The sequence below is a fragment of the Numida meleagris genome, chromosome 19 (genome assembly GCF_002078875.1).
Source record: "Numida meleagris isolate 19003 breed g44 Domestic line chromosome 19, NumMel1.0, whole genome shotgun sequence".
Taxonomy (NCBI): Eukaryota; Metazoa; Chordata; class Aves; order Galliformes; family Numididae; genus Numida; species Numida meleagris.
Window position 1 is genome coordinate 4,639,157 of NC_034427.1, and position 23,478 is coordinate 4,662,634.

A 23,478-nucleotide genomic window follows, 5' to 3' on the forward strand; every position below is an offset into this window, starting at 1 on the left:
TGCAGCTCAAGTAGCACAAAGCGTGATGTTTACAGCTGAACCTTCATCCTGACTCAAATGATATTGATAGGGTTAAGGCTCTTGATCTTGCTTAAGTAAATAATGGGAATCAGAGGTGTTATGTCAATGGGAGCCTTGGTCCGTGGCCAGTAATGAGCAGTGGCTGTTCAATTAAGGATTAATTTTTTATTTTAGGACATCCTTAGGTTTGGAGGGGAAAAATCAGGGATAGTAGAAGGGATGCAGCAGTGACAGTAGTGAATAAAATGTATTGAGAAAAGGACTCTTTTTGATTCAGTCCTCCAACTAAAAATGCAATTTTATTTTCAGTAGCATAGCTGCAGTGGCTTGTAAGGAGAAAAGTAGTGTTTTTCTTGTTTTGTTTTGAATGACTGAGGCATACTACAAATAAAAGTTGAAGACTCATCTTCAAATTCTCAGTTGATCCTTTGCAATGCTACAGTAATTCTCCTTAAATGAGGGGCCTGGTAGCTTGGAAAGTATGGCCCTTGGAGTCAGAGGAGTCCTGCCAAAGTAGAGAGCTCGTGTCATTGTGCTGCTTCTGTTCAAGAAGCATTGAGTGAGTCTTTCCCAATTCCCAGCCTTTGTAACTATTACTTACAACGGAGCAGAAGTGGATTTTACTGTTAAGTTTCATAGCTGGCACATCAGTGCTGTGTGTGGGTCAGATAGTTTATTTTGGGCTGCAGTGTTTGTATTTTTCCCAGCTTTTCCTTCCATGTTATTAGAGTTCGAGCAAAGAAATATGCAGTGAAATCTCAGCACATTCTTAATTAGGAGACCACGTTCTGCCTTTGAGACCATTTGCTGACACACGCCTGACGTGCCTTCAGTAGCAGACTGGAGACATTCCTCTGCTTGCTTTCTGATGCTGAGTTCAAACACAGAAGGCTGGGGGTGTTCTACATTAACAACAAAATGTAACATCCAGTAGATGTAATATGCTTATTTTGGGGAATGAATCTAAATCACCAGTACTGTAATGGGGCTGTTGTACTTAGACAACGTTTGTAGCTGTGTTACATGATGGCTTCTGCTGTGACAAAATAATAGTCACCTTCACCAGCCCTAATCTGTTCCCTCAAATACAAGTTTTAAGTGTTCTTGTACATTCTTTCCCTTTTTCCTGCTTGTTTATTATGAATACTTACCTGGGCAGTCTGCTGCCCTGTGTGTACAGCATTGACACGATGGGAATCTGGATTTGAGTTGGTCTTCAGTGTTACTGTAGTGCAAATATCAAAATGTTCTAAGTCTTGGAATGCAGGGATACGTGGTGCTGGGCATACTGTTTCATTTATGCTTTTGGCTCTTTCTAGAAAATCAAAGAGGAGAATGAGCGACTATTGAAGGAATATGGTTACTGTGTGATGGACAACCACAAAGAGAGGATTGCTAACTTCAAGATTGAACCTCCAGGTCTCTTCCGAGGCCGGGGGAACCATCCCAAAATGGGCATGTTGAAGAGACGCATCATGCCAGAAGACATCATCATTAACTGCAGCAAGTGAGCATTGGGTGTTTTGCACCTTTTGTAGTTAGGATAGCTTCTTCTCTATGATCCTGAATAGGCTGATACTTATCATGTAGAAGTACACAGGCTCCTTATCTTGGTGGGCCTTTCTTCAGTCCTGCCCTGATAAGCATCTGTTCTATTGCACTGTCAACAAATGAAAGTTCTTCCTAGGAATGTGTGTTCCACTGATAGCAATGACATTTATCTTTGACTACTCGCTTTGATTCACTTGATTTCCTGCTTGTGAAAATTTGTCATTACTTTGCCTCAGTTCCTCTACTTATGCTTTCTTTGTGTGATGGTATCCATTACTTAAAGCATTTTGATGTTTAAAATACCTTTAAATAGTTTCCATTTACTGTTTTCTAATTCTTTGCAGGGATTCCAAGGTCCCTCCCCCTCCACCAGGACACAAATGGAAGGAGGTCCGGCATGATAACAAGGTCACCTGGCTAGTGTCGTGGACAGAGAACATCCAAGGCTCTATCAAATACATAATGTTGAACCCTAGCTCAAGAATTAAGGTAAAAAATTAGTTGGAAAAAAAAAATACTAGTCATGTCTTCATGATGCAAATGTAGCTGTTGGCTAGGATAGTAATAAGAAGTACGTGTACTTCTGTTCTCCCTTGAAAAAAACAGGAGAATGCGACTGCAGCACGGGACAGCAGATGAAATCTAAAAAATACATCTTTTGAAAAGCATCGTGTCATTCCCGATAGAAATCCTTTACTTCTTATAAGCTGAAAAGGAAATAATGTATTCAAGAACAAACTTGCCCTCATGGGTATTTTATCCTCTTTTGGCCCTAAGTTCCTCTGCTTGACCACGTAGAGAAATTTTAACCATGAGCCGCTCATTAATCAATCCTAAAATTAAAAATGTGGCCACGTTACTGGCTGAAAAGATGAAGAGCTCACAACTGAAGGAAAACAAACCGTGCTGGGGGAGCAAATAACTGGACAGTGGATTAGTTCCATAAAAGCCTGCTGAAAGAGAAGTACTCTTCAGTTTGGGGTTAAAATTTAAGTTCTCCTGAAATCATTTTGGTAAGGGACTTCTTCCTGGATTGGAAAGATGTCTGTTCCACAAGTATGGAGGAAATCTTGGTTCCTTGTGAATTCATGCCCTCTTTTTGCCACGGCTTGAATATGTGATAATACTCACGAACGAGTGATATTGCCTTTACATTTTATGGATGCTTAATTCCACAGCTGAAAGAATGTAAGTGTTATCTGAGTAAAGCAGAGGAAACCATTTATATATTGAGAAGCATGGAAGACATAATGTCTCCGGTGTCTTTATAGTTGCTTCCGTACAAGTGTTTAATATCCTGGAAATCTGAATTGCTTCCAGCTGCCTGGCAGCACAGTTTGGAGCTGAGCTGTTTTAGCAGTGAAATCTCGGTGCTTTGGTACAGTGAGACTTTGGTACAGTGAGACTATTTGCTGCTCCTACTTGTAACGCCTCGGGAGGCAGGTTGGAGCTGGGTCTCTGCCTGCTTTCAGGTGCTGACTGTATTTCAATTTTCTTAGGGTGAGAAGGACTGGCAAAAATATGAGACAGCCCGGAGGTTGAAGAAGTGCGTAGATAAAATCCGAAATCAATACAGAGAAGATTGGAAATCCAAAGAGATGAAAGTACGGCAGAGGGCTGTGGCGCTGTACTTCATCGATAAGGTGAGGCTCCCCCAGCACACTGCTGCCCTTCCTGTCCTGCTGGGATACTCAGCACTGCTGTGTGTCTGTTCCTGAGGCAGAATTGAGCCCAGTTACTAAGGTATCCTGAGACTTCCTGGTGGTCAGGCTTCCATCTCCTTTTCTTTTCCCATTACCTGGAAATCAAGAGCAATAAACTATTGTACTACTGACCGTGGTTATTTCAGGCAGCATTGTTTTAGCTCAGGCAAAATTCACAGCTGGGTCCCAGAATCTCCCAGTTGGATTACTGGGAACTTGGTGGGCCTTTTGTCTCCGGCTGTTTCAGTTTTTTCCTGCTGGGAATTTCTGCTACTTTGTCAGCTCTTCAGTTGACCTCATAGTTACGAGGTTTCATAATTATGCTAAATTTCTCACCATAGCATAAAGAAAGCTGAAGTTATATTGATACACTTGGTGCTATTTAAAGCCTGCTCTCATAGAGCTGCTGCCCTGCTACTATATGATATTTTGACCAGCCAAATGACCAGTTCCTGTTCAGGGTAGTTTGATGCAAATCAGGGAACTTTTATTTGAATAATTGTGTTTTCATATGACTATTTAAGGTTTTTCTTAAACAATTAGAAATTGGATTAGCTGGGACAATTAAAATACATTTTTATGCAGCCTTTAAGTTACTTAAATAATCTAAAGAAAGTATCATATACGTTGTTTGAAGTCTGTTTCTTTAGCATGCAGTGAGAAGGCAGGATCAGAAGGTGTATAACTAATGATCTTCTTGATTTTGTGTCAGATTGAGTTCACACAGATGTCAGTTAGATTTTTTCTTTAAAATGTTGAACATTTTGAAATTAACATTTTTAACACAGAGATTTTGGTGGATTGGTAGAAGATTTTGGAGTTTAAAATTATTTAAAACAGATTTCAGGAAAACCTAAGGAGTTTTGGAAAATTTTCTAAGTTTTGTTTTTTTTCCACATTTTCTCCCTCTTCTACTGTAGATGCTCATGATTGTAGCACCATGTCTGAAAGTTTCTAGCATCTGTCCTTTGCTGGGATGGTTTGAAATGCTTCCCTCTCTTGTCTTGTTATATATGTAGCTTGCTCTGAGAGCTGGTAATGAAAAAGAAGAAGGAGAGACAGCTGACACCGTGGGCTGCTGCTCTTTGAGAGTAGAACATATCAAGCTGCATCCTGAACTGGATGGCCAGGAATACGTGGTTGAGTTTGACTTCCTCGGGAAAGACTCCATCCGATACTACAACAAAGTCCCTGTTGAGAAGAGGGTAAGGTATCTCCACAAACACGTACACAGACTGAACTGCAGAAAAATGTGGTCAGTGCACAGTCTTATTGGCAATAATAGGGTACTTTGCCCTTGGTCAGATACAGCGAGCCAGAAAACAAATTAGTTGATGTTCTTTCCTTCTTACTGGTAGCACCTTTGGTTGGTACCTACCAACCAAAACTTTTCAGGGCAGTGTTTCTCCCTTTATTTCTTTGTTGTCTACCAGTTTCACATCTATTATGATCTTAATCCTTATTCCAGAATAAATCCCTGTCCAGCAGTTTGAGCTGGAGAGCACTGTCCAAAAAGGCTTTGGCTTTGTAGATGTAATCAAGCCTTGCGTCTGGCCCACACCTCTGCAGCCAGCACAGTATGTTGGGTAACACACATACAGTACTGTATTAATTGTAATGACAAATGGCAGTAAATGTTGATCTCTTGGCAAACAAAATGGGGAAAAAGAACCACAAACTATGGCTGCTTTAGAAATGAGCATATGCTAGAGTTCTTGTTCCCTTGTTTAAAGAAGAGAACATTTTTCAGTTTAAATGTACTGGTGTTGGTCTCCCTTCATGTCTCTTCTTCAGAGCTTACAATGGGGAATTGATTATTGTGGAACTAGAAATCTCTCAGTATTCCTCTATAGAGGAAGAACATGTGTTGATGAGAAGCTGGAAACTAGGGATTTGGAGTACACAGAGCTGGGATTTGTGGTCTCTGTATAATCAAAAAGGCTTCAATTATTTCCCCATCCCAGTGAGACTTGTTTAAGATGGAATTGGATGAAACATCTAATGCTGCGATGCGAAGAGATGGGGTTTTGGTAGCTTTACTCTATGGGAAATGGCTCAGAGATCTGTCTGGTTGGAATAATTATTGAGAGAAAGGGGAGCAGGTGGTAGCTTTGGGGTCTGCCCAGTTAGGCAGCTAAGCAGAGCAGAATCAAGTCTCCTGCAATGTGGATCAAAAGGAAAAAGAATAAAGAGCATTAAATGCCCAGGACTCCTGTTGCTGGGGAAGAACTTTAAACACAAGCACTGTCTTGAGAGATGGGTCTTTGTCTGTTAGGAAGTTGTGCCCAGCGTTGTCACTGTTCTCTGAAAACAGTTTAAATGGTGTCTTGGCAGTGCTACTTCCTCACGTATTACTGCTGTCCAGTCCTGATGCCTTAAGATGTGGGTTTTATTTTCTTGCAGGTTTTTAAGAATCTTCAGCTGTTCATGGAGAATAAGCAGCCTGAGGATGACCTTTTTGACCGCCTCAATGTAAGCACATAGTTATTGGGGAGGGAAGGGTGGTAGAGAACCATGAACGGGCTCGCTCTGCACTAGGCAATAACAGCTGCTCTGTTCCAAAAATGGTTTCAGTGGCAGGTTGTTTTTTTTTTCCAGAGCTGGCCTGAGAGACCTGAGTGAGAGTCTCAATCTGTTGTCTGTATTGTTCACTGTGGCTGCAGGTTCCCGAAGTGATGGGCTTTTACTCTGGGGAGCCTGGCTGGCTCTGACTTGGATAGGTTTTTTCACAGTTCGGAAAAGATGACTGTGAGTTGACAGACTTTCAGAAACCATCCCTAACACATTTGGCTCTATGGGAGCACTGTGGTGATTTAAGCACATTCCCTGGGATGGGATAGGCATGTTTCTTCCTGCTGGGAACCAAAACCTCCACAATGAAGAAAAGTTATTCGACCATTTATGATGCTTGATACTAGTCTAATACTTACCAGTTCTTTGTTCACTTTTCTTGTGGCTTCAGTGATGTTTTGGCCATTGGGTATCAAGTCCAAGTACATGAGCTACGCTTCAGCCACGAGCTCTTTCATCATCATCGGTGTGTCCAGAGACTTCAGTACTGTAGTCAGTTCTAATTCTGTTTTCTCCTTTCTGCTTCTTTAGACCAGTATCTTAAATAAACATCTTCAAGACCTTATGGAGGGACTGACAGCCAAGGTATTCCGTACTTACAATGCCTCCATCACGCTACAGCAGCAGCTCAAGGAGCTCACTAACCGTAAGTCCTGCCCTTGCAGCTTTGAGGGGGACAGTTCCCATCCTGCAATACAGACATGGCTTAACCTTCTATCTGCCTACCACTTCCTGGTTGCTGTTCTCCTAGTGTGGGAGTGGTTGAACAGCCCAGTGCTGGGGCAGCGCAGAGCTCATCTGTGAGCACACTACAGTTTGCCTGCTAGGCGATGCCTGGCCTTCACCGAATCTCTCACTTGTTTCTTGCTAGCTGTTAAATGCCATAGGTGACAGGCAGTCTCTGTAAACAGCTTTATGTTTCTTCAGACTCTCTGAGGACTGCTAGCTTGCACTTTAGCAACTTTACAAAGTGGACATGTTGGAGGAAACTGAAGTCCAACAGTGTCTTGAGCAGTACTCTGCTATCGAGCATGGGTGTGCTTCCCCTGTCTCTTGAGAGACAAATGTTGTCTTTGATGCTATTTAGAGTTAAGGTTTGGAATGGAAGTGGTCAGGCTTTTAGCACTTTGATTAGAATGTAGTGTTGAGACTGTCCCATCAGAGGGCAAGGTCATTCCTGCAGTGATTGTGAGCTTGTAGAGTTGTTGGGAGGTGCTGACTGGGGCTGCTCAGCCCTGCAGAACACCAGTTGTTCACCACTTTCTTTTACTTTGCAGCGGATGACAACATCCCAGCGAAGATCCTTTCCTATAACCGTGCCAACAGAGCGGTTGCCATTTTGTGTAACCACCAGAGGGCTCCACCGAAGACCTTTGAGAAGTCCATGATGAACCTGCAGAGCAAGGTACCCCCCAGCCCTTGGGTTGGGGCAGGGCTCCGAGTGCTGCATCCCAGGAGTCACGTTTCCTTTCACTTGGGGTGAAATGGAAGCAGAGCCTGCTTTTCTCTGTCAGGAATTGGTTAGTGCTGCATCAGGCGGGCCTGCTTGGAGAGGCAGGCTCTAGAAGCACAGTGTTTGAGCTGAAAGGGCCACCTTTCAGCTGTGGTACTCTTACACTTGTAAAGACCATGACCAGACCCTTTGTTCTGTTGCTGATCAGACAGCGAGTTCTGCTGCCATCAAAATTTCAGAGCAGCAGCCTAGCTCTGATTTGTATCCCCTAAAGAACCCGGAGTGGGCATCTGCTCCAGTTGTGTGAATCCCAGGCCACTGTCAGTGCAGGCTGCGTACGTGACACATTGTGCCCCTCTGACTTGACCTCTTCCTTTGCAAATTGTTTCTGCTGGAGGTCATGAGGTCCAAAGGGGTTAGGTCTGCTTCTGGTCTGGCTTTAGAATAACCTTCACAACCAGGACTTCTGGTTTGCACTGCAGTGACCCCTGCTTCTGTAACACCTAACATGGCTGCCTTCACCCTAGATCTTAGAGCCAGGGGGATGTTTAAGGGGATTGGCTGAAGGGGCTGCATAATGCTAAATCTCCCTGAATCCTAAATTTACCAGTGGAGAACTGCCTGAAGCTTTAATACTTTTCAGCCTGAAGGATTTGGGGGCAAGAACAGATCCCTGCTGAGGGAAAAGGGATCATTCTTCCATGGTACTTTCAGAACTGGTACTGGTGGGATACACTGGAGATAGGCAAGCTGCCTAGATGGGCTTTTGGCAAGTCCCTTTGCCTTCATTGTAGCTTTATTAGAAGGCTTCCAGGAGCTTTCTACCAGCACACCACTTTGTCTTTGGCAGTGACTGGAACCCTGTTTTCTGAGGGAAACTAATCACCACAGTGGGATTTGCAGCAAACTGAAAATCTTAGTGTGGCCTAGTTGTTCTGCAGAGGTGCACCTGAGCGCTGATAAATTCTGAACTTGGTCACAAACTCACTCCTTTGGTCATGCTGCCCAGGGGTGACTGCCACAGTTGTCTGCAGCTTGTTGACAGTGCCGCCCTCTGGTTTTGCCTCTCCTAGATCGATGCCAAGAAGGAGCAGTTAGCTGATGCCAGGAGAGAACTGAAAAGCGCCAAAGCTGATGCCAAGGTCCGGAGGGATGAGAAGTCTAAAAAGTAAGGCTGGTGCTACTAGGCTGTGCAATGCTCCCAGTACCTCGAGCTCCAAATGGGTGCTTCAGCCCTCTGTTCTGTTTCCCCAGCCTGTGATCCAATTGATTTGGGAAGACTTTCTCAAGCTTTCTTATCCCCTCTTTCTTCTGTGCATGAAGAAATGGCCTTCAAGCTGTCTGTGCTCTGCAGAATAGTCACAGGGCTGCTGGGTTAAGGGAGCTCTGGAGGCAGAATCACAACATGACTATTATAGAGGGATAGGCGGGTTGGTTTTAAAGTGGGTGTAGCATCAGTATAGTTGAGGCTGTTGCTTCCAACCTTTTAAAACAAAACTACCGCTTAGGATTTCTGTGCTGCATCTTTGAAAATGTCAGTTCTTAATTGCATGTGCTGAATGTTTTGTGTCACCATCTGTGCTGACACAACTGCCTTTTGAGGCTGGTGGCATTGCTTACATTGAGTAGAGTCCCTTTGCCTTCCCACAATACTGCTGTCTTGAGCCCAGCAGGGCGTTAGGCATTAACTGCTTTTTCCTCCCTCACCCCAGGGCAGTGGAGAGCAAGAAGAAAGCAGTGCAGAGGATTGAGGAGCAGCTGATGAAGCTGGAGGTTCAGGCTACAGATAGGGAGGAGAACAAGCAGATCGCCTTGAGCACCTCCAAACTCAACTATCTGGACCCTAGGATCTCTGTTGCTTGGTAAGCATCTGCCCTGGGCTCCTTCACGTGCGTGTAGTCCCACAGACTGTAGGCAAGGGCTGTGCCTGAGAGCAGTGCCCCTGCGCTGCCAGGAAGGTCTGTCCCTTCATGGCCTTCCCTTCCGTCTTCACGTGGTTTGGGGAGGTTTTAAATGGCTCTCTTGGGGCAGGTGCTGCATGCCAGCCACAGGCAGCCCTGTGCTGGGAGGAGATGGGTCAGAACGTGCAGGGCGTAGAGCAGGGAGGCTGGTCCTGCCCGGTGAGGTGCGTGTCCTGTGGTGGAGCGGAGCTGGGGAGAGCGCAGCATTCTGTTGCACCACAAGGGTTTGAGAGCCTGTGCTGGGCTGACACTTAACAGCATCTCTTCTTCTGCAGGTGCAAGAAGTGGGGAATTCCTATAGAGAAGATATATAACAAAACCCAGCGAGAGAAATTCGCCTGGGCTATCGACATGGCAGAGGAAGACTATGAGTTTTAACCTGTTTTTAATGAGATGAATGTTACGGGAATAAAAGGGGGAGTAGCCTGGTTTTTAGGAAGATTGATAAACTGTGAGCCTTACTTGTCCTGGGATGCCGGGGAGGGGGGAGAAAAGGGGCAAGTGAGCATCGGATAAAACAGCCAACATCTTGTAGAAAGAATAACCTGGAAATATCCTAAAGGAGCTGAGCCAGTTGTCCTATGGACAACTTATTTAAAAAATGTTTCAGAGATCCAAATTCTAGCTGTCTGGTTTGTGTGGTTTTTCTCTTGAGGCAGAGCAAGTGGATGGAGGATTTGTCAACCTTCCGCCAGGCAAATTCACCATCACACCGAGAGCGTGGGAATCTTTAGCTACTGTATACAAAATCCAATTATATTGGTGCGTTTTTACAGTTAGGGTTTTGCAATAACTTCTATATTTTAATAGAAAATGGACTCCTTAACCCCTGCCCTTCCCCCCGCCCCATTTCAGAATTTAACAAACACAATGTAAGGAACCCAACGCACCTGTTACCGCTGTCACCTACAGCCATGGGAGTATCCGATATTGTTTGTTTTCAGTGGTCACTCGGAGCGGTGGTGGCACGAGGACACGAGTAACAAAACAAACATCCACCGCGTTCGCTCGGGGCAAAGCGTGACGGGAAACGCAGTCGGGCCCTCCCGCCTTCCGCGCGTTCCTTCTTTGGTTTTTCTATTTTTATTTTTTTTTTTTTTAAATGTGAATTTCTATCCCTTTTAATTATTTTAAAATATTTAAACCGTGTGTTTTTTTTTTTTTTCTTTCTTTCTTTCTTTCTTCTCGATCTCAAAGATCCGAGCGTCGATGTGGGGAGGGGGGAGGGGCCGCGTGGGATCCGAGCGGCGAGGAGCTGGGCAGCAGCCGCGATGCCGTCACGCTTTGTCCTGAGCACGCTCTGTACACTTCAAGAATACTTACTGTGTAGCTTTGTCAGACTGTTTGACCTTCCCCCCCCCTCCCCCCCCCCCCCTTTTTTTTTTTTTTCTAAGCCCCGCTCCCCCTCTTTTACTTGAAAGATTTTATTGTGTAAAAAAGAAGTTTCACAGGTCAAAAATTTCGAGGGAAATGAGCATCGGTCCAAAAAAAAAAAAAAGGAAAAATAATCAAGATTTTAGGGCTTTTATTTTTTTTTTTTCCTTTTGTAATTGTGTAAAAAAATTTTAAAAAAAAAATTAAAAAGCAGAATTTTAATGTGAAACCTTTTTTTGCTATAATCATTAGTTTTAGAGGCATTGTTAGCGTAGTGTGTGTGCGAAGACCATTTCCTGCAGCCTTTCCTCAACAAGTATCTTCTATTTTTATCATGAATTCCCTTTTAATCAACTGTAGGTTATTTAAAATAAATTCCTACAACTTAACTGAGTGCTGGCGTCCGCGTGTTCTTTCACCGTGGGCCCGGCCCTGCCCCCAGTGTTTCCACAGCCCCCAGAGCGAGACCCGGGGCCTTTAGCAGGGCCGGTGCTGGGGGCATTGGGCTGGGCCCAGCGGGCTCGAGTTGCCCTTTGCCCGGGTGAGCCCACACCTCTCCCATGTGGGAAACAGGCAGCGAGCACTGATGGGACCAGAAGGGGTGAGCTGGCTCGGAACTGGGTCTCGTGCTTGGGCAGGCCGGGGAAGGCCGCAAACCCTGCCGGCTGCAGCCCCATCCCCCCCGAGGCCTCACAGGCTGCAAATTGAAGCCAGGTGAGCCGGGAGGAGAAAGCAGCCCGCGTCCTTGCAGGGAAGCGGGGGCCGCAGCCGGTCCCGCTCGGGTGCTGCTGTAACCCCGCAGGGTTTTGGAGAGCCCAGGAGGAGAAGCACCGTGTTCCCGCGGCTTCCATGCTGGGCTTCCACCGCCCCAATGCCGCTGTTTGCTGGGGACTGCGGGGCTTGAGTGCTGCTCAGAGGCTGGGGCACCTCTCAGCGCTGGTCCCTGCCGTGGTGCATCGTGATCCCTGGGCTCTCGTGTAGGAGGGATGCTGAGCTCAGGCACGCGGGGCTGGCCGCGGGGTTTTGTTTCCCCGGAGCCCTTCCTTGCACGGTGCTTGCTGAGAGCCTGGTCCCGCTGCTCGGGGAGCGTGGGGCGGGGATTCCTTCACAAGAGCCCGGGGAGGGGAGCGGGCTGCGCCGGGGCCAATTGCTCTGCACCGCCGATGGATGCTGGCAGGCAGCGGGCAGACAAAAGGGCTTCTGCGCGTTGTAAAATTCAGCTGAAATTTCCCCAGCGCGCAGCATCGCGGATGCTGAAGTCTGAATTTAAAGTGGTTCATGCAGCTTGGAGAAGGAAAGGTCCAATGGAGACACCTCCACCTCCCCCCGAGCAGATGAGCTCTAGAGCCGGGGGGCTCAGGCTTTCCAGTGTACACCTGGTGGAGCCGAGCGATGCTCTCCTACAGCACAGACAGGTCTGCGGGCACAGCGCTCACCACCTCTGTTTCTCCCACAGCCATGCCACCGCTCAGGTTTTGCTCTCAGAACAAGGGTGTGCCCACTCTTTGAGGAGCCCTGGGAGCAGGCTGCTTCCTGCCGGTCCCGAGCAGGGATGAGTGGGGAGCAGCTTCCCTATGGGACCTGGCCTGAAGCTCAGCTGGCTGCCCGCCGGTGCTGCCCTGTCCATTCACATAGCACGGGTGGGTCAGGTTCATATCTCATTCTGTTCATCCTTTCCTGTCCCAAAACTGGGTGAGATCCTGAGCTGTGAAACTTGTAGGGCTGCTCTGCGTGCTCACATGTGTGTCCCTTTGGAGCCTGGTGGAGCACGAGGACGGAGGCAGCAGCTCGCTTTGGGGTACAGTGAATCATAGAATCCTAGAATATCCCAAGTTGGAAGGGACCCAAAAGGATCACTGAATCCAACTCCTGGCTCCACGCAGGACCACCCAAAAATCAGACCATGTATCTGAGATTGTCATCCAGAACGGTGCCCACTCAGCAAGTGGTGCCCTCTGCGGGGTCAGCCCTGTGCCAGGCAGCGCTCAGCCACACGCTGCGGTCCTACAGACCGTACAGATGTGTGTGGCAAATACGTACCTACAAATAACTGTAGAACTATACGTGCTCTATGGGGTACGTCGCCTTCAGCCTCTGCCAGCAGCAAATCACTGCCCCCCACTTGCCCCCGCTGCTGGTGTGGGGAGCACCCGGCACCCACCCGCCCCATGCCCTGCCCCACACACCAGGGGACATCACGAGCTAAAACCCCCGTCCCCTGACCCCACTGCCGTGCCCTCCGCCACACCGGGCCCCCCACACCGCGCGGCCCCCCCGGCCCGGGGCAGCTGTTTGGCAGCGCACATCTGGCGGCCAGCTGAGCGCAGCTGGGGGGCCGGGCTGGGGGGCCCGGGGGGTTCCGTGCCCACAGCCCCGTGCCGCCGCCGCCGCCGCCACCACCACCGCTGCCATCACCCGCTTCTCCGTGCCCACTGCCACCTCGAGGTGCTTCCATCGCAGAGTTCGGTCCACGCGCGGGTCCGGCCACAGCGGGGAGCAAAGAGCTGCACCCCGGCCCCGGCTCCGAGCGTGCCCCCACTCGGAGCGGCCCACGGAGCCGAGCATTGCAGCACCCCGGGCCCTCTGCGCTGGGGCCCGCAGCGCCCCGCCGCCGCCCACCCGTGACCCCGCAGCGCGCGTGGGCGCGCAGACCCCTCCCCCCGGACTCCACCCGCGCGTGGCGGACCCTCGGCGGCCCCAGCCCACCCAAGCCACTCACCCGCGGGCCGCTCCCCGCATCCTCCCCGCTCCCCCCGCACCGCGCGGGCCCCACGCGTGGAGGCGCCGTCTCTCGGCCGCGCTCCGCCCCTTCGCTGCTCCTCCTCCTCCTCCTCCTCCTCCTCCTCCTCCTCCTCCCGCAGCTCCCGGCCGCGGGGCGGGCGGGTCGGGGCGCGGCGGCGGTGGCGCTGCGGGCGCTCCGCTCCCCTTTGTTCGCGGCGCAGCGCGGAGCGGGCGGCGGGCGCTGATGGCGGCGGGGCCGGGGGCGCCCAGCGAGGCGGAGGCGGCGCAGCTCTGCCGCAGCCTGGAGGTGGGCACCGTCATGACCCTCTTCTACTCCAAAAAGTCGCAGCGGCCCGAGAGGAAAACTTTCCAGGTGAAGCTGGAAACGCGGCAGGTCACCTGGAGCCGCGGCTCCGAGAAGACCGAGGGAGCCGGTGAGTGAGAGCCGAGCCGCCCCCCACCCTCTTCCACCCCCCGCCCCGGGAACCCGGCACCGGGCAGGAAAAGCAGGACGAGGTGTTCCTGCTTCCTGCGGGCTGGGGGCGGCGGGAGCCTCCCCGCACCCTCCCGCCCCCACCCACCCGGCGTGAGGCTCGGCGAGGAGAGGAGAAAAGAAAAGAAAAGGAGGAGGTTTAAAAAAAAAAAGAAAGACAAAAGGAGCCCCCCAGCCCCCCCTCCCCTCCCCCGGGCAGCTCCGTGCGCATCCCGCGGCGCGGCCGCACGTGACGGTGTCCGGTTTCGGTGCCCCCCCCCCCCCCCCCCCCCCCCCCCCCCCCCCCCCCCGGGGCAGCCCGAGCCCCTCCGCGCGGTGCGGGGCGGTGCGGGTCTGTCCCGGCCCCGTGCGGGGGTCGGCGCTGAAAGCTGCACGAGCGCTCTGGGGGCTGCGACTTCAGCGCAACAGATGGGATGGAAAGGAGCGCAAACCGGAGCGAAGTACGGCAGCGCGGCTCCCGCCTGCTGCTCACCCGAGGATGGGGGGCATCGTCGGGTTCGGTCCGGCCGGGTTCGCTGCCGGCCCCACCGGGGCTGCGGAGGGGCACGGTTAGCGGCAGCTCTTTCCCACACGCGGTGCTCTGCGGGGGCAGGGGTTTGTCAGAGCTGCGGGAGACCACAGAGAGAGGTGAGAAGGGCGGGGAGGCCCTGCGCTGGGAAACTTCCGAGCCTGGTGCTGCCCTCCTGGGCCCTTCGCTCTGAGTCCCCATCCCCAACCCTGTGTGTCCCAGCACGAGCACGGCAGCCCCGTACGTGGGCGATGTGACACAGCGGAGGCACGGCAAGGCCGTAGTGGGACCACGGTCCTTGGCGTGTGCTGCAGGCCCAGGGTGGTGAGATCCGGAGCTTAGAGCCCTGGTGGTCCTCAGATGAGGGACAGAGGTGGTCACTGTGCTTCTGTGGGGGGGCCCCGGAATGCCACTGCTCCCAGCTGGGGACTTTGTTTGGAGCTGTGCCCCGCAGCATCCCCGTGCAGCTCTGGAAGGACGCTGGGGCTCCACGGGCATTTGGAGGTGCTGAGCTCCCCACAGCATTCTCCCATCTCCCCATGGAGCTTTCAGGCAGCAGAAGCGAGGGGGAACCCCCCGCTGCGTCCCCGTGGGCAGACCCCCCATAAGTCTTTGTGGGGCTGGGACCGTGCCTTCAGGACCCAGCTCCTGAACCTCAGCTGTGCTGGCAGTGTGCCTGCAGGGTTCTGCTGCTGTGCCGACAGCCAGGAGCGGGGCAGAAAAAGCAGAGAGGGTGTCCCAGGGTCGGAGACCATCAAATAAGAATAGTTTTAAACATCCATGGGGTTTCTAGCTAAAAAAAAGTGAGGACTGGTGAACTCCAACCAGAGGTTCCCTCCCATGCAGCGCGCTCTGTTCAGCCCTGTGCTCGGTGGCACAGCACGGCCCACCCCCAGGCTGGAGCCCTGGGTTCCCCCCGTGTTGTCCCCCAGCTCCTACACAGAAGCCATCCTCCTGCCCTGCTCCTGTGTGAGATGTGGGCAGAACATTTCCAGGTTTCCACCATATGGGTTTGCGTTGTTGTCCCCAAGGCCAAGCCGTGCTGGGGCATCAGCGGGAGCCGGGGGGCTGCTCTGTGTGGCAGCGCTGGGTTGGATGTAACTCACTGTGTGTGCGAGGCTGCGAGAGGAGAGCAGGTGGCTGGCAGCTGTGTGTGCCCTGCGTGGAGCAGCACCTCCACGCTGCCATCCTGGGTTGGAAATGGGCGTTTGCTGGGGGATGGAGAGCAGGAAGGAGCCTCGGGTGGCCCTGAGCACGAGCTGTCTGGGTGGGAATCATCCTGGTTTTTGATTGGTTGGATATTAGGAAAAGCTGCTTCTCTGAAAGAGAGGTGATGCAGTGGCACAGGCTGCACAGGGAGGTGGGGGGAGTCACTGCCCCTGGGGGTGTTCAGGAACCGTGAGGATGTGGCACTGAGAGCCGTGGTCAGTGGGCACGGTGGGGAGGGTTGGGGTTGGGGATCTTAGTGGTCTTTTCCAACCTCAGTGATTCTGTAGCCCGCTTCAGAGTGAGCGAGCATCTACAGGTATCCCAGAGGTCTCAGATTTGGGTCACGTCCATGTCTGGGAGAGTTCCCTTCTCCGTGAGCATTCAGTGTGCAGCAAAGCCCCGTGTGCAGGACATCCTGCACTCGCAGCACGGCGAGGTTGGGATGGAGAGATGCTGCCCACGGAGCAGCTCGTGCCTGGTGGGATGGGCAGCGTCAGCGCCAGTGCTCCCTGGGGCTGGATACGCATGCAGAGGCGCAGGCAGGTCACCAGCAGCGTGACCCTGGTTGGGGTGTCGGGGTCTGATTCCTTGGTGCCAGGAGGAGGGGGGGGGGACCTGGCTGGGTGGCCCTTGTGTAGCGCTTTGTGCGTGTCACATAAAGAGTGACCTTGTGTGACGAGCAGCGCTCACTGCCAGCACGGGCGTCCCCTGCCCTCCCGGCAGCAGCAGCAGCTCTGACTCAGCAGCGGGCACCGCCAGCTGGGCCGGGATGAAGAACCTCCTCTGTCTGCACGGGCCCATCTCCGCTCCTCGTTAGGCTGCTCCTCGTTAGGCTGCTGGGCTTGAGGGCCGGGGCAGCCGCTGGGGCAGGAGGAGGGGCTGGGTCGGGTGGGGGAGAGCATCTCACGTGGAACGCTGTGAGCTCCATCTCTGCGCTTTTCCAAAGCCAAAATCGTGTGCAAAAAAAAAAAAAAAAAAAGTCATTATTTCCATTAATATTTGTCTTTATTCCGAATGTTTTCAGCCAGCTCTAATTATCAGCGTGGCGCTTTCTTGCTAATAACTCCGCCGAGGGCCGGGCTGTTGCGGTGGGAAGAGCTCTAATCATTTTCTGTTCTTTTTGTTAATCACCCAAAGCGCGGCAGAGCTGATCCCCGGAGTCCTTTGTCTTTTATGCACTTTTTTTAACTTCCTGTGTTATGTAATTCTTTTTTAATGTACGAAGGTCCTGCCTTCATAACTCTGCATCCTGGGGGGGTTGCGGGCCGGCTCCTAATTGAGCTGTTTTCCTTGAACCACGTCCGAAAACTCGGAGAGTTTGCTCAGAGCACAAGCTGCAAATTTGGAGCAGATGTTTGTTTTATAGGAGGGGGAGGGGGGGAGAAAAAAACACCTCGAGAAAGCCCTGGATGCGTTCTGGCTCTCGGTGAAATGAGCTCAGTCCGGTGGAGGTGGAGAGAAACCATTGTGGCAGCGCAGAAAGGAGGCAGAACTGAGAAACAGGAATGCAAAGCGGCCCCGCAGGGCAGCGCGCTCTTTCTCCACGGCACGGCAGCGATGCTGTTTGCCTCTCTCCCGGCCTGCTGCAAGGGCGGGCTGCTCCCGAGCATCAGGACTGGGAACGTGTGCACCCCGTGAGCTGAGCAGCCCCCCCCCAGCCGCTGACCTCCGCTGCCCTTTGCCCTGCCATGCGCACAGCGGGGTGGTCACCTCTATCAGCGCCAGCAGAGCGCCCGTTATCTTATCAGGGCTCCGCGTGTGGCTGCCGGCGATTGCCATCGGCGTCCCCCGACCCTGTGAGCGCGGGCGGGAGGCCTGCTGCGTATCTGGCAGATTGCAGATGGAGGCCAGGAGGCTCTGCCGCCTGCTCAGGAGTCGGTGCTCAGGTCTGCGCGTGGTCACGGCGCTGCAGGAAGGGGCGCAGCGTTCCTTCGGGTTCAGCGGCCCTGGGAACGCAGGCGCCGCTCTTGGGCTGAGACCTCCTCCAACAGAGAGCTCTGTGTCCCGTGGGAGGTGGCTGAAGTGACGCTGCTGCACCGTGACGAGGACGCAGTGGGGACACGGCCCATCAGAGTCATCCGTGGGACAGACTTTGCTTCCTCGAGGGCGGCCGTAAGCATCTCCCTGCTGAGAAGGGCTGAAGGGGAGTGGGAGAGGAGGGCCCGTGGTCCAGGGCTCCCTGGGCAAAGCTGCCGGCCTCCCAGGGGCTGTGTGTGCCACGTGTGTGCCACGTGCCTGCTCCTGGGCAGTGAGACCTGGTGCAAAGCAGGCGGCGGAGCTGGGCATGCCGGAGAGAACGCTCTTGGAAGGTGCTCGGAATGATTTAGGAAAGTTACACCCCATCCACTCACAGCTCTTCCCCTCGGCCTGATGAATTTGAAGGGCTGATGGTGCGGGGATGCTGTGACAGAGCGAGGTGCAAGGCGCCTGCCCAGAGCAGGGTAAAAGCTGCGTGGATTGGAGGAAGGTTTGTGTGTTTAACAGAGAGCTGAGCTGCTACGAGGAGAATTGCTGTCTGCAAGCTCGGAGACCTGAGTGCTCTGAGCAAGCTTGTGCCAGCTCATTTCCGTGTCTGTTGCTGGGTCTCTCGTCCCGGTATCTCGTGTGAGATCGCCTGAATATCTCACATGTGCTCTGCACGGGGACAGAGCGCTGCGGGGCTCACAGCTGCTTCACATGGAGCATCCTGTGTGCTGAGGTGTGGGGTCGTGCAGCACGGGGTGGTCCCCTGCCCACAGCTGTTGGAAGGGGAGAAAGCTTTTGTCCACGCTTTGGCTTGGAGGATTTTGGTGTTGTACAAAGCACAGTGTGTCGTGCACAGAGCACTCCTCTTTTTTGAGCTTTTTGATGCTGGTGTGCGTTAGAAACTTGGATTTCTTTTTGCTTTGCAAGGGGTAGGGGTGAGCGTAATTCAGCTTGCAGCGTGAAACAGGGCTGCAGGGGAAAAGTCATTTCTGTCCCCAAAAAGCAGAAGGGATGGAGCATCGAATGGAAGCTGGCAGTGTGAAATCTGCAGGAGCCAGCAGAGCTTTGCGAAGCTGACAGCCTGCACTCTGCAAAGGCTCACCAGAACTGGGATGGTTACGTTGCTTTCTCATGCTGAGCGTGTGGTCGGCAGGCTGCTCAGCTCCATTTGGAGCTGTGGGTTCTGGGTTCAGCTGGCTGGAAAGCCACATAAAACCACCCAGACTCACAAATGGACCTTCTTCCTGCTTCCCTCTGCAGCTCGTACCTTCTATTTACAAAAACTTGTGGTTCTGAGATTTCAGTCAATAATCCCTTCTCTTGTTGCTAATGCGGTGCCCGGTGGCGTGCCTGGCGTTCTGCAGGCAAACCAACCCACGTTGTTTTCTTAAAGATTACCCAGGCAAAGGTCGCGATGCAGCGGGTGAGCTCCCACACGCGGGACGCGCTGCTGAGCTGGCTGCCCGCAGCCTTGAGGAGCAGCAGAGGGGTGAGGGCCGTGCCCCACGAGCTGCTTTTCCTCCCCAGCCCATTACAAAGGCATTTCTTTTCCTTTTCTTGGAGCGTGACTTTTTTTTTTTTGTCTAGACGCATGAAGTCATCACACATGATCGTGCAGGCTGCTGTGCTCCCTGGGCCATGGCTTTGCTGTCCCCTGCCGCCAACCTCGCCTCGTGGCCGTGTCCCTGTGCTGTTGCAGCGTGGCGGTGCCCACTCACTGTCCGTGCCGTGGGTCCCTCGCCCTCCCGAGGTCACCCTGCTGTCCCACCCTGGGTTAGGGGAAGGCTCCATCCGCAGTGCTGCTCCAGCTGCCCGGAGAGGTGGCTGAGCTGATGCCCCAGGGCCGTGCAGATTTCCCTTTTCTCTTCTTCAATGTCTCGTGCAAGCATCTATCAGCACTAGGGTCACATCAGCCGGGGCTTGAAACCAAGATCACTCGCCTTCCCGCACAGCATCTGTGGGCCCTGCCTGCTGACCCCTGCTCGGGGCGAGGACACGCCTGCCAGATATGGACCCGCATCTCCGTGTGGGATTGTCCCAGCCCAGGGCAGCAGTGGCCTGGCTGGTTTTGGATGGAGAGATGCAGGCAGGTCAGCTCTCCATGCCAGGATGAGTGGTTTCCCTGCATTCCCTGTCCCCGAGAAGACTTCACAACTGCACGCGTGCTGGAGAGACATCAAGGCAGGCTGCTCCCCGCGGGGACGCTGGGTAGAGCAGCTGCTCGAGAGGCTTTTTCCTGTTTACTTGCTCCAAGAAGAGCCGGGTAACGTGCTGATTAAAAGCCATCTCTCCCGGCTGTGCCTGCGTTGTCCCTCCTCCTCCTGGCCCTGTCTGCGGGGTCACGCTGTTGCTGTATCTGCAAAGAATCATGAAGACGGCGCAGGTTATTTGGTTGCTTCACTTCCCATTTTTTTCCTTCTGCTTTCCAGCTGTGAGGATCTCACTCCTGACTTCATTGCTCTCCCGGCCCCAGCTGCTGCCCAGACCCACCCGGTGCATCAGCTCCTGGGATGGACTGGGTGGAGAAGTGGGACCGTGAGAGCACAGGCTGTCCCAGGGGACTTTCACCCCCTCAGCACCCAGCCCCGTACACCTGCACCCCATAAATCTGCCTTCCAGCTGGCGGAGAGGTGGGGGTGGCCGCATTTGTTTGCCCAGCGCTCAGGCACCGACTGGCAACGCGAGCTTTCTCAGCAGGAGCTGAGAGCAAGCCGCAGATAGCCCAGCCCCTGCCAGGTCAGCAGCAGGTAGCTGAGCACGGGGCTTTGCTCTCTTGCTGGGGCCAGCTGCCATCATGCAGGCTTCCTTTGTCCACCCCTGGTTGTTGTGGCTGGGGCGCAGCTTGGCTCTCAGGAAAGCATCAGAAAGTGGCTTTTCCTCTTTTTTTCATTCCTCTTCAGTGTCTCATCAGTCATTTTAATGCCTTGTGACAGCCTGTTGGAGGGGCCTTGCTGCTCGCTGGAGCGTGGTCAGGGAAAGCACCGAGAGATGAACGCAGGAGCCTTGGCACGTCAGCTTGGTATGAAGCTCGGAGCAGGTCATCTCCAGCGCTGCAGAACAAAGAAATCCCAGGTGAGGCTGTGAAGATGAGACAAAGCCAAGCAGCAGTGGAGTCTGGCTGCAAGGGCATGAAGGCCATCACCGAGAGCTCCTGCTTCTTCCACCTGAACTGAGGATCACACCGCCTGCTGGGGCCTAGCTGGTGTCTGCTCAGCGCTTGGAGCTCCTCCGCCGCGTGGTGCTGTACCAGGGCAGCAGGCTGCTGTAGTGGGTGGCTCTGCAGCGGGCGGGATCTCTGCATTCTTCTTCCCAGCTCTACCCTGGCGATGAAGAACTCAAGCGCTTCTAAAAACAGAAATAAGGCATCTCCTTGGTGCTCGCTGGCAGTTCTGGGTAGCAGTCATCTTTGCTGGTAAATTACTGTCACGGAAACTCAGTTGCATCGATGGGTGGGATGGGGCAAAACTGAGTCACAGCAGCTGAGTACCGCTGGCATTTGCTGCGAGCGTGACAGATCTTTTCTGACCTTTGGTTTTCACTCCTCACCTCTGTGCCCTCCTCATCCTGAGCACAGCTTCATGGTAGGCATGGCTCCCTGGGCTCAAGTCAGGAATACAGAAATCCCTGCAGAGCTCCCCGGCCCCTCCTCCATGGAGCTTCCCATGGGTGGCACGCTGCCCGCTGTGCCGCTGGCTGACCCCTCTCCGAGGGCAGCATGGTGCCTGCCCTTGTTCTCTGCTCTTGGTCCCATCCCCTTCCCTTCTTGGATGGCCCTACGGGCTGTGGGTGGGAGGTAGGAAGGCGCCTGTGTGTCTCAGCATCCCTCTGGGCCCAACGAGAGAGCTGCTGCCTGCTGCGTTCCATCGCAGAAACCTGGCCTGGCCGGGCAGCTCTGTTCAGCTTCTTGCTGTGTCAGATGCCTCCATCGATCCGTCCGTGTCCTCTGCGGTACCTTTCAGATCTGGTTACCGCTGCGCGTCCTCTGCGGAGGAAAGGAGGGAGGCGGGCTGGAGGAGCTCGCCAGCCTGCAGCTCCCCATCCTCCCACCCTTTTATTGTGTTCCCATGAGGCCATGATGCTTCTAGCCGAGGCAGGGCTGAGGGAACGGAGTCCTCCATGCCGGGCAGGAGAAGGTCACCTTGGGGTGGCTCATGGAGCCGTCTGCAGCCCGCCATCCATCCAGCAGCACTGCTGTGGAGCTTCCTCTTTCCATTTGAGTCAGTGGAAGCTTTTGCCTCTCAAAGAGGCCATGCTGGTGACTGAAGGGTGGCCCAGTGGGCTGCTGCCAGCCGTGTTTGATCTGCAGAGATGTGTTGCTTTAAGGGGTGGCAGTGCTGGGGGTAGGCAGTGCCCCACTGTGAAGTTTTGGGCTTGGAGGCTGAGAGCGGCGCGGTGGAAATTGCCAGCCTTCATGTGCCTGCTGTTTGCTGGGCTGTGGGCAGAGATGGGGAGATAGCAGCATCCTGCTTTGCTCGCTCGGGGGACCAGCTCTGGGTTTTTTTTAACGTGTGCATTTGAGAGTGATCTGGAGAGATGTGCTGATGATGCAGGATGGGCAGCCGTCAGCCCCCAGCCAGCTCTGTTCCTGGTATCGGGAGGATGCTCTTGAGATCTTGAAGGTCATCCACGCAAGGCCAGGGCTGGTGGAGCAGCGAGGCAGGGGCTGCCTGGGAGGGGTCCATCCTGCCCTGTAGGAGCAGGGCAGGGCTTGGGCAGTGCCTTCACCTCCCTGCTCCAGCCCACGACGCCCAGGAGGGAGGAGAGGCTGCTCCAGACCATAAGGCTGCAGGGCTGTGGATCACCTCCTATCTCCTGCAGCACGGAGTACAGGGGGGTACAGGGAGGAGTCGGAGCTCAGAAGCCGCAGGACACGTGATGCAGGGGTGCAGCAGCAGCTCGAGGCAAGGCAGGAAGCTCTGTGCCCACGGAGCAGCCGCTCCTGTGGTTGTGCATCTTGGGGTACTGGGGCTCCCGCAGAGCAGAGCGCCCTGCCCCATCCCACTGCTCGTGGTCAGCTGGGATCAGGCCACTCCCAACCATCCTGACAGACTGGGAGCTCCCTGCTGTCTCCAGCCCATTGATCTGTTTTGAGAATCTTCCCTGCCAAGGCGCTTGCTGTGGATGCAGCTGCCTCTGCTGTAGAGCTAACGCAGATGTCACTTCATAGCAAAATGCAGCAGCTGAGAGCAAAGGTTGCAGTTCAGTGCTGCGGGTAGCGGGTGGGGTGAAGCAGCTTGCAGGAGCCAGCCGCGGCACAACCGAGCCAAGGCTGGAGGGAAAAATAGCTTAACCTGTGTCCTTTCCTGAGGCAGGAGAGGTTCCTGCGCTTTGCAGCGATGAGAGCAGTGGGATCAACGGGCTGCCGAGCACCAGGACTGCTGTGTTCCCCCCCAGCGCAGCCATGGCAGGGAGAGAGCTCCTTGCAGGGGTTTGGGTGCCTCACTAACATGGCAGCACGTCTGTTTCCAGTTCGCAGAAGGACAAGGAACTTGCTGGGGTGCAGGGCTGTGCTGTGTGTTTTGGCTGGCCTCGGAGGATGCCCAAGCTGTGGGGTCGGACGAGCGGCCTCAGCTGGTTCACTGTTGCTCTGGCCAGCTCAGCCGTCTGGGATCGCCTTCCTCCAGAAACCTGATGCTGATGGCTGCGCGCGTGGCCAGGGAGAGGGAGCAGAAACCCGGCGCTGTGTCTCCATGCACAGCCAGAGTTAATTACCATTGCACTCTCTGACTGAGTCTCATCTGTTAAGGAAAGCGCATAGGGCTGAGAGGCTGAGCTATTGTCGCTGTGAAAATCTATCCCGATGAGAGGCGGCTCTTCCCTCTGAAATAGGTTGCTGTTGTGTCAAGGTTACTGCCTTCTTTCAGATAGGGTATAAAGTGTTGGACTCCACTTCTCGCGTGCTCCATGGGTGCAGCACGCGTTTTGTAAGAGCTGCCTCCATAATCACC

At 53.5% G+C, this 23,478-nt stretch overlaps 2 protein-coding genes across 6 annotated transcripts in view; both read left to right on the forward strand.

Annotated features, from left to right (window-relative positions):
- Positions 1-11,023, forward strand: part of TOP1 (topoisomerase (DNA) I) — a 64,267-nt gene extending 53,244 nt beyond the window's left edge. Inside the window, exons 12-21 of the mRNA XM_021416325.1 lie at positions 1,341-1,528; positions 1,917-2,061; positions 3,072-3,215; positions 4,295-4,480; positions 5,679-5,747; positions 6,378-6,492; positions 7,124-7,251; positions 8,373-8,467; positions 9,012-9,161; positions 9,536-11,023. Coding sequence (XP_021272000.1) covers positions 1,341-1,528; positions 1,917-2,061; positions 3,072-3,215; positions 4,295-4,480; positions 5,679-5,747; positions 6,378-6,492; positions 7,124-7,251; positions 8,373-8,467; positions 9,012-9,161; positions 9,536-9,638 — 1,323 coding nt within the window. The 3' untranslated portion in view covers positions 9,639-11,023. The remainder of the gene's footprint in view (positions 1-1,340; positions 1,529-1,916; positions 2,062-3,071; positions 3,216-4,294; positions 4,481-5,678; positions 5,748-6,377; positions 6,493-7,123; positions 7,252-8,372; positions 8,468-9,011; positions 9,162-9,535) is intronic.
- Positions 13,543-23,478, forward strand: part of PLCG1 (phospholipase C gamma 1) — a 31,014-nt gene continuing 21,078 nt past the window's right edge. For 4 of the 5 annotated variants that reach the window (XM_021416632.1, XM_021416633.1, XM_021416634.1 and 1 more), the window contains exon 1: positions 13,543-13,789. In XM_021416632.1, the coding sequence (XP_021272307.1) occupies positions 13,600-13,789 (190 nt within the window). In that variant the 5' untranslated portion in view covers positions 13,543-13,599. The remainder of the gene's footprint in view (positions 13,790-23,478) is intronic. The other variant, XM_021416635.1, reaches the window with a different exon arrangement.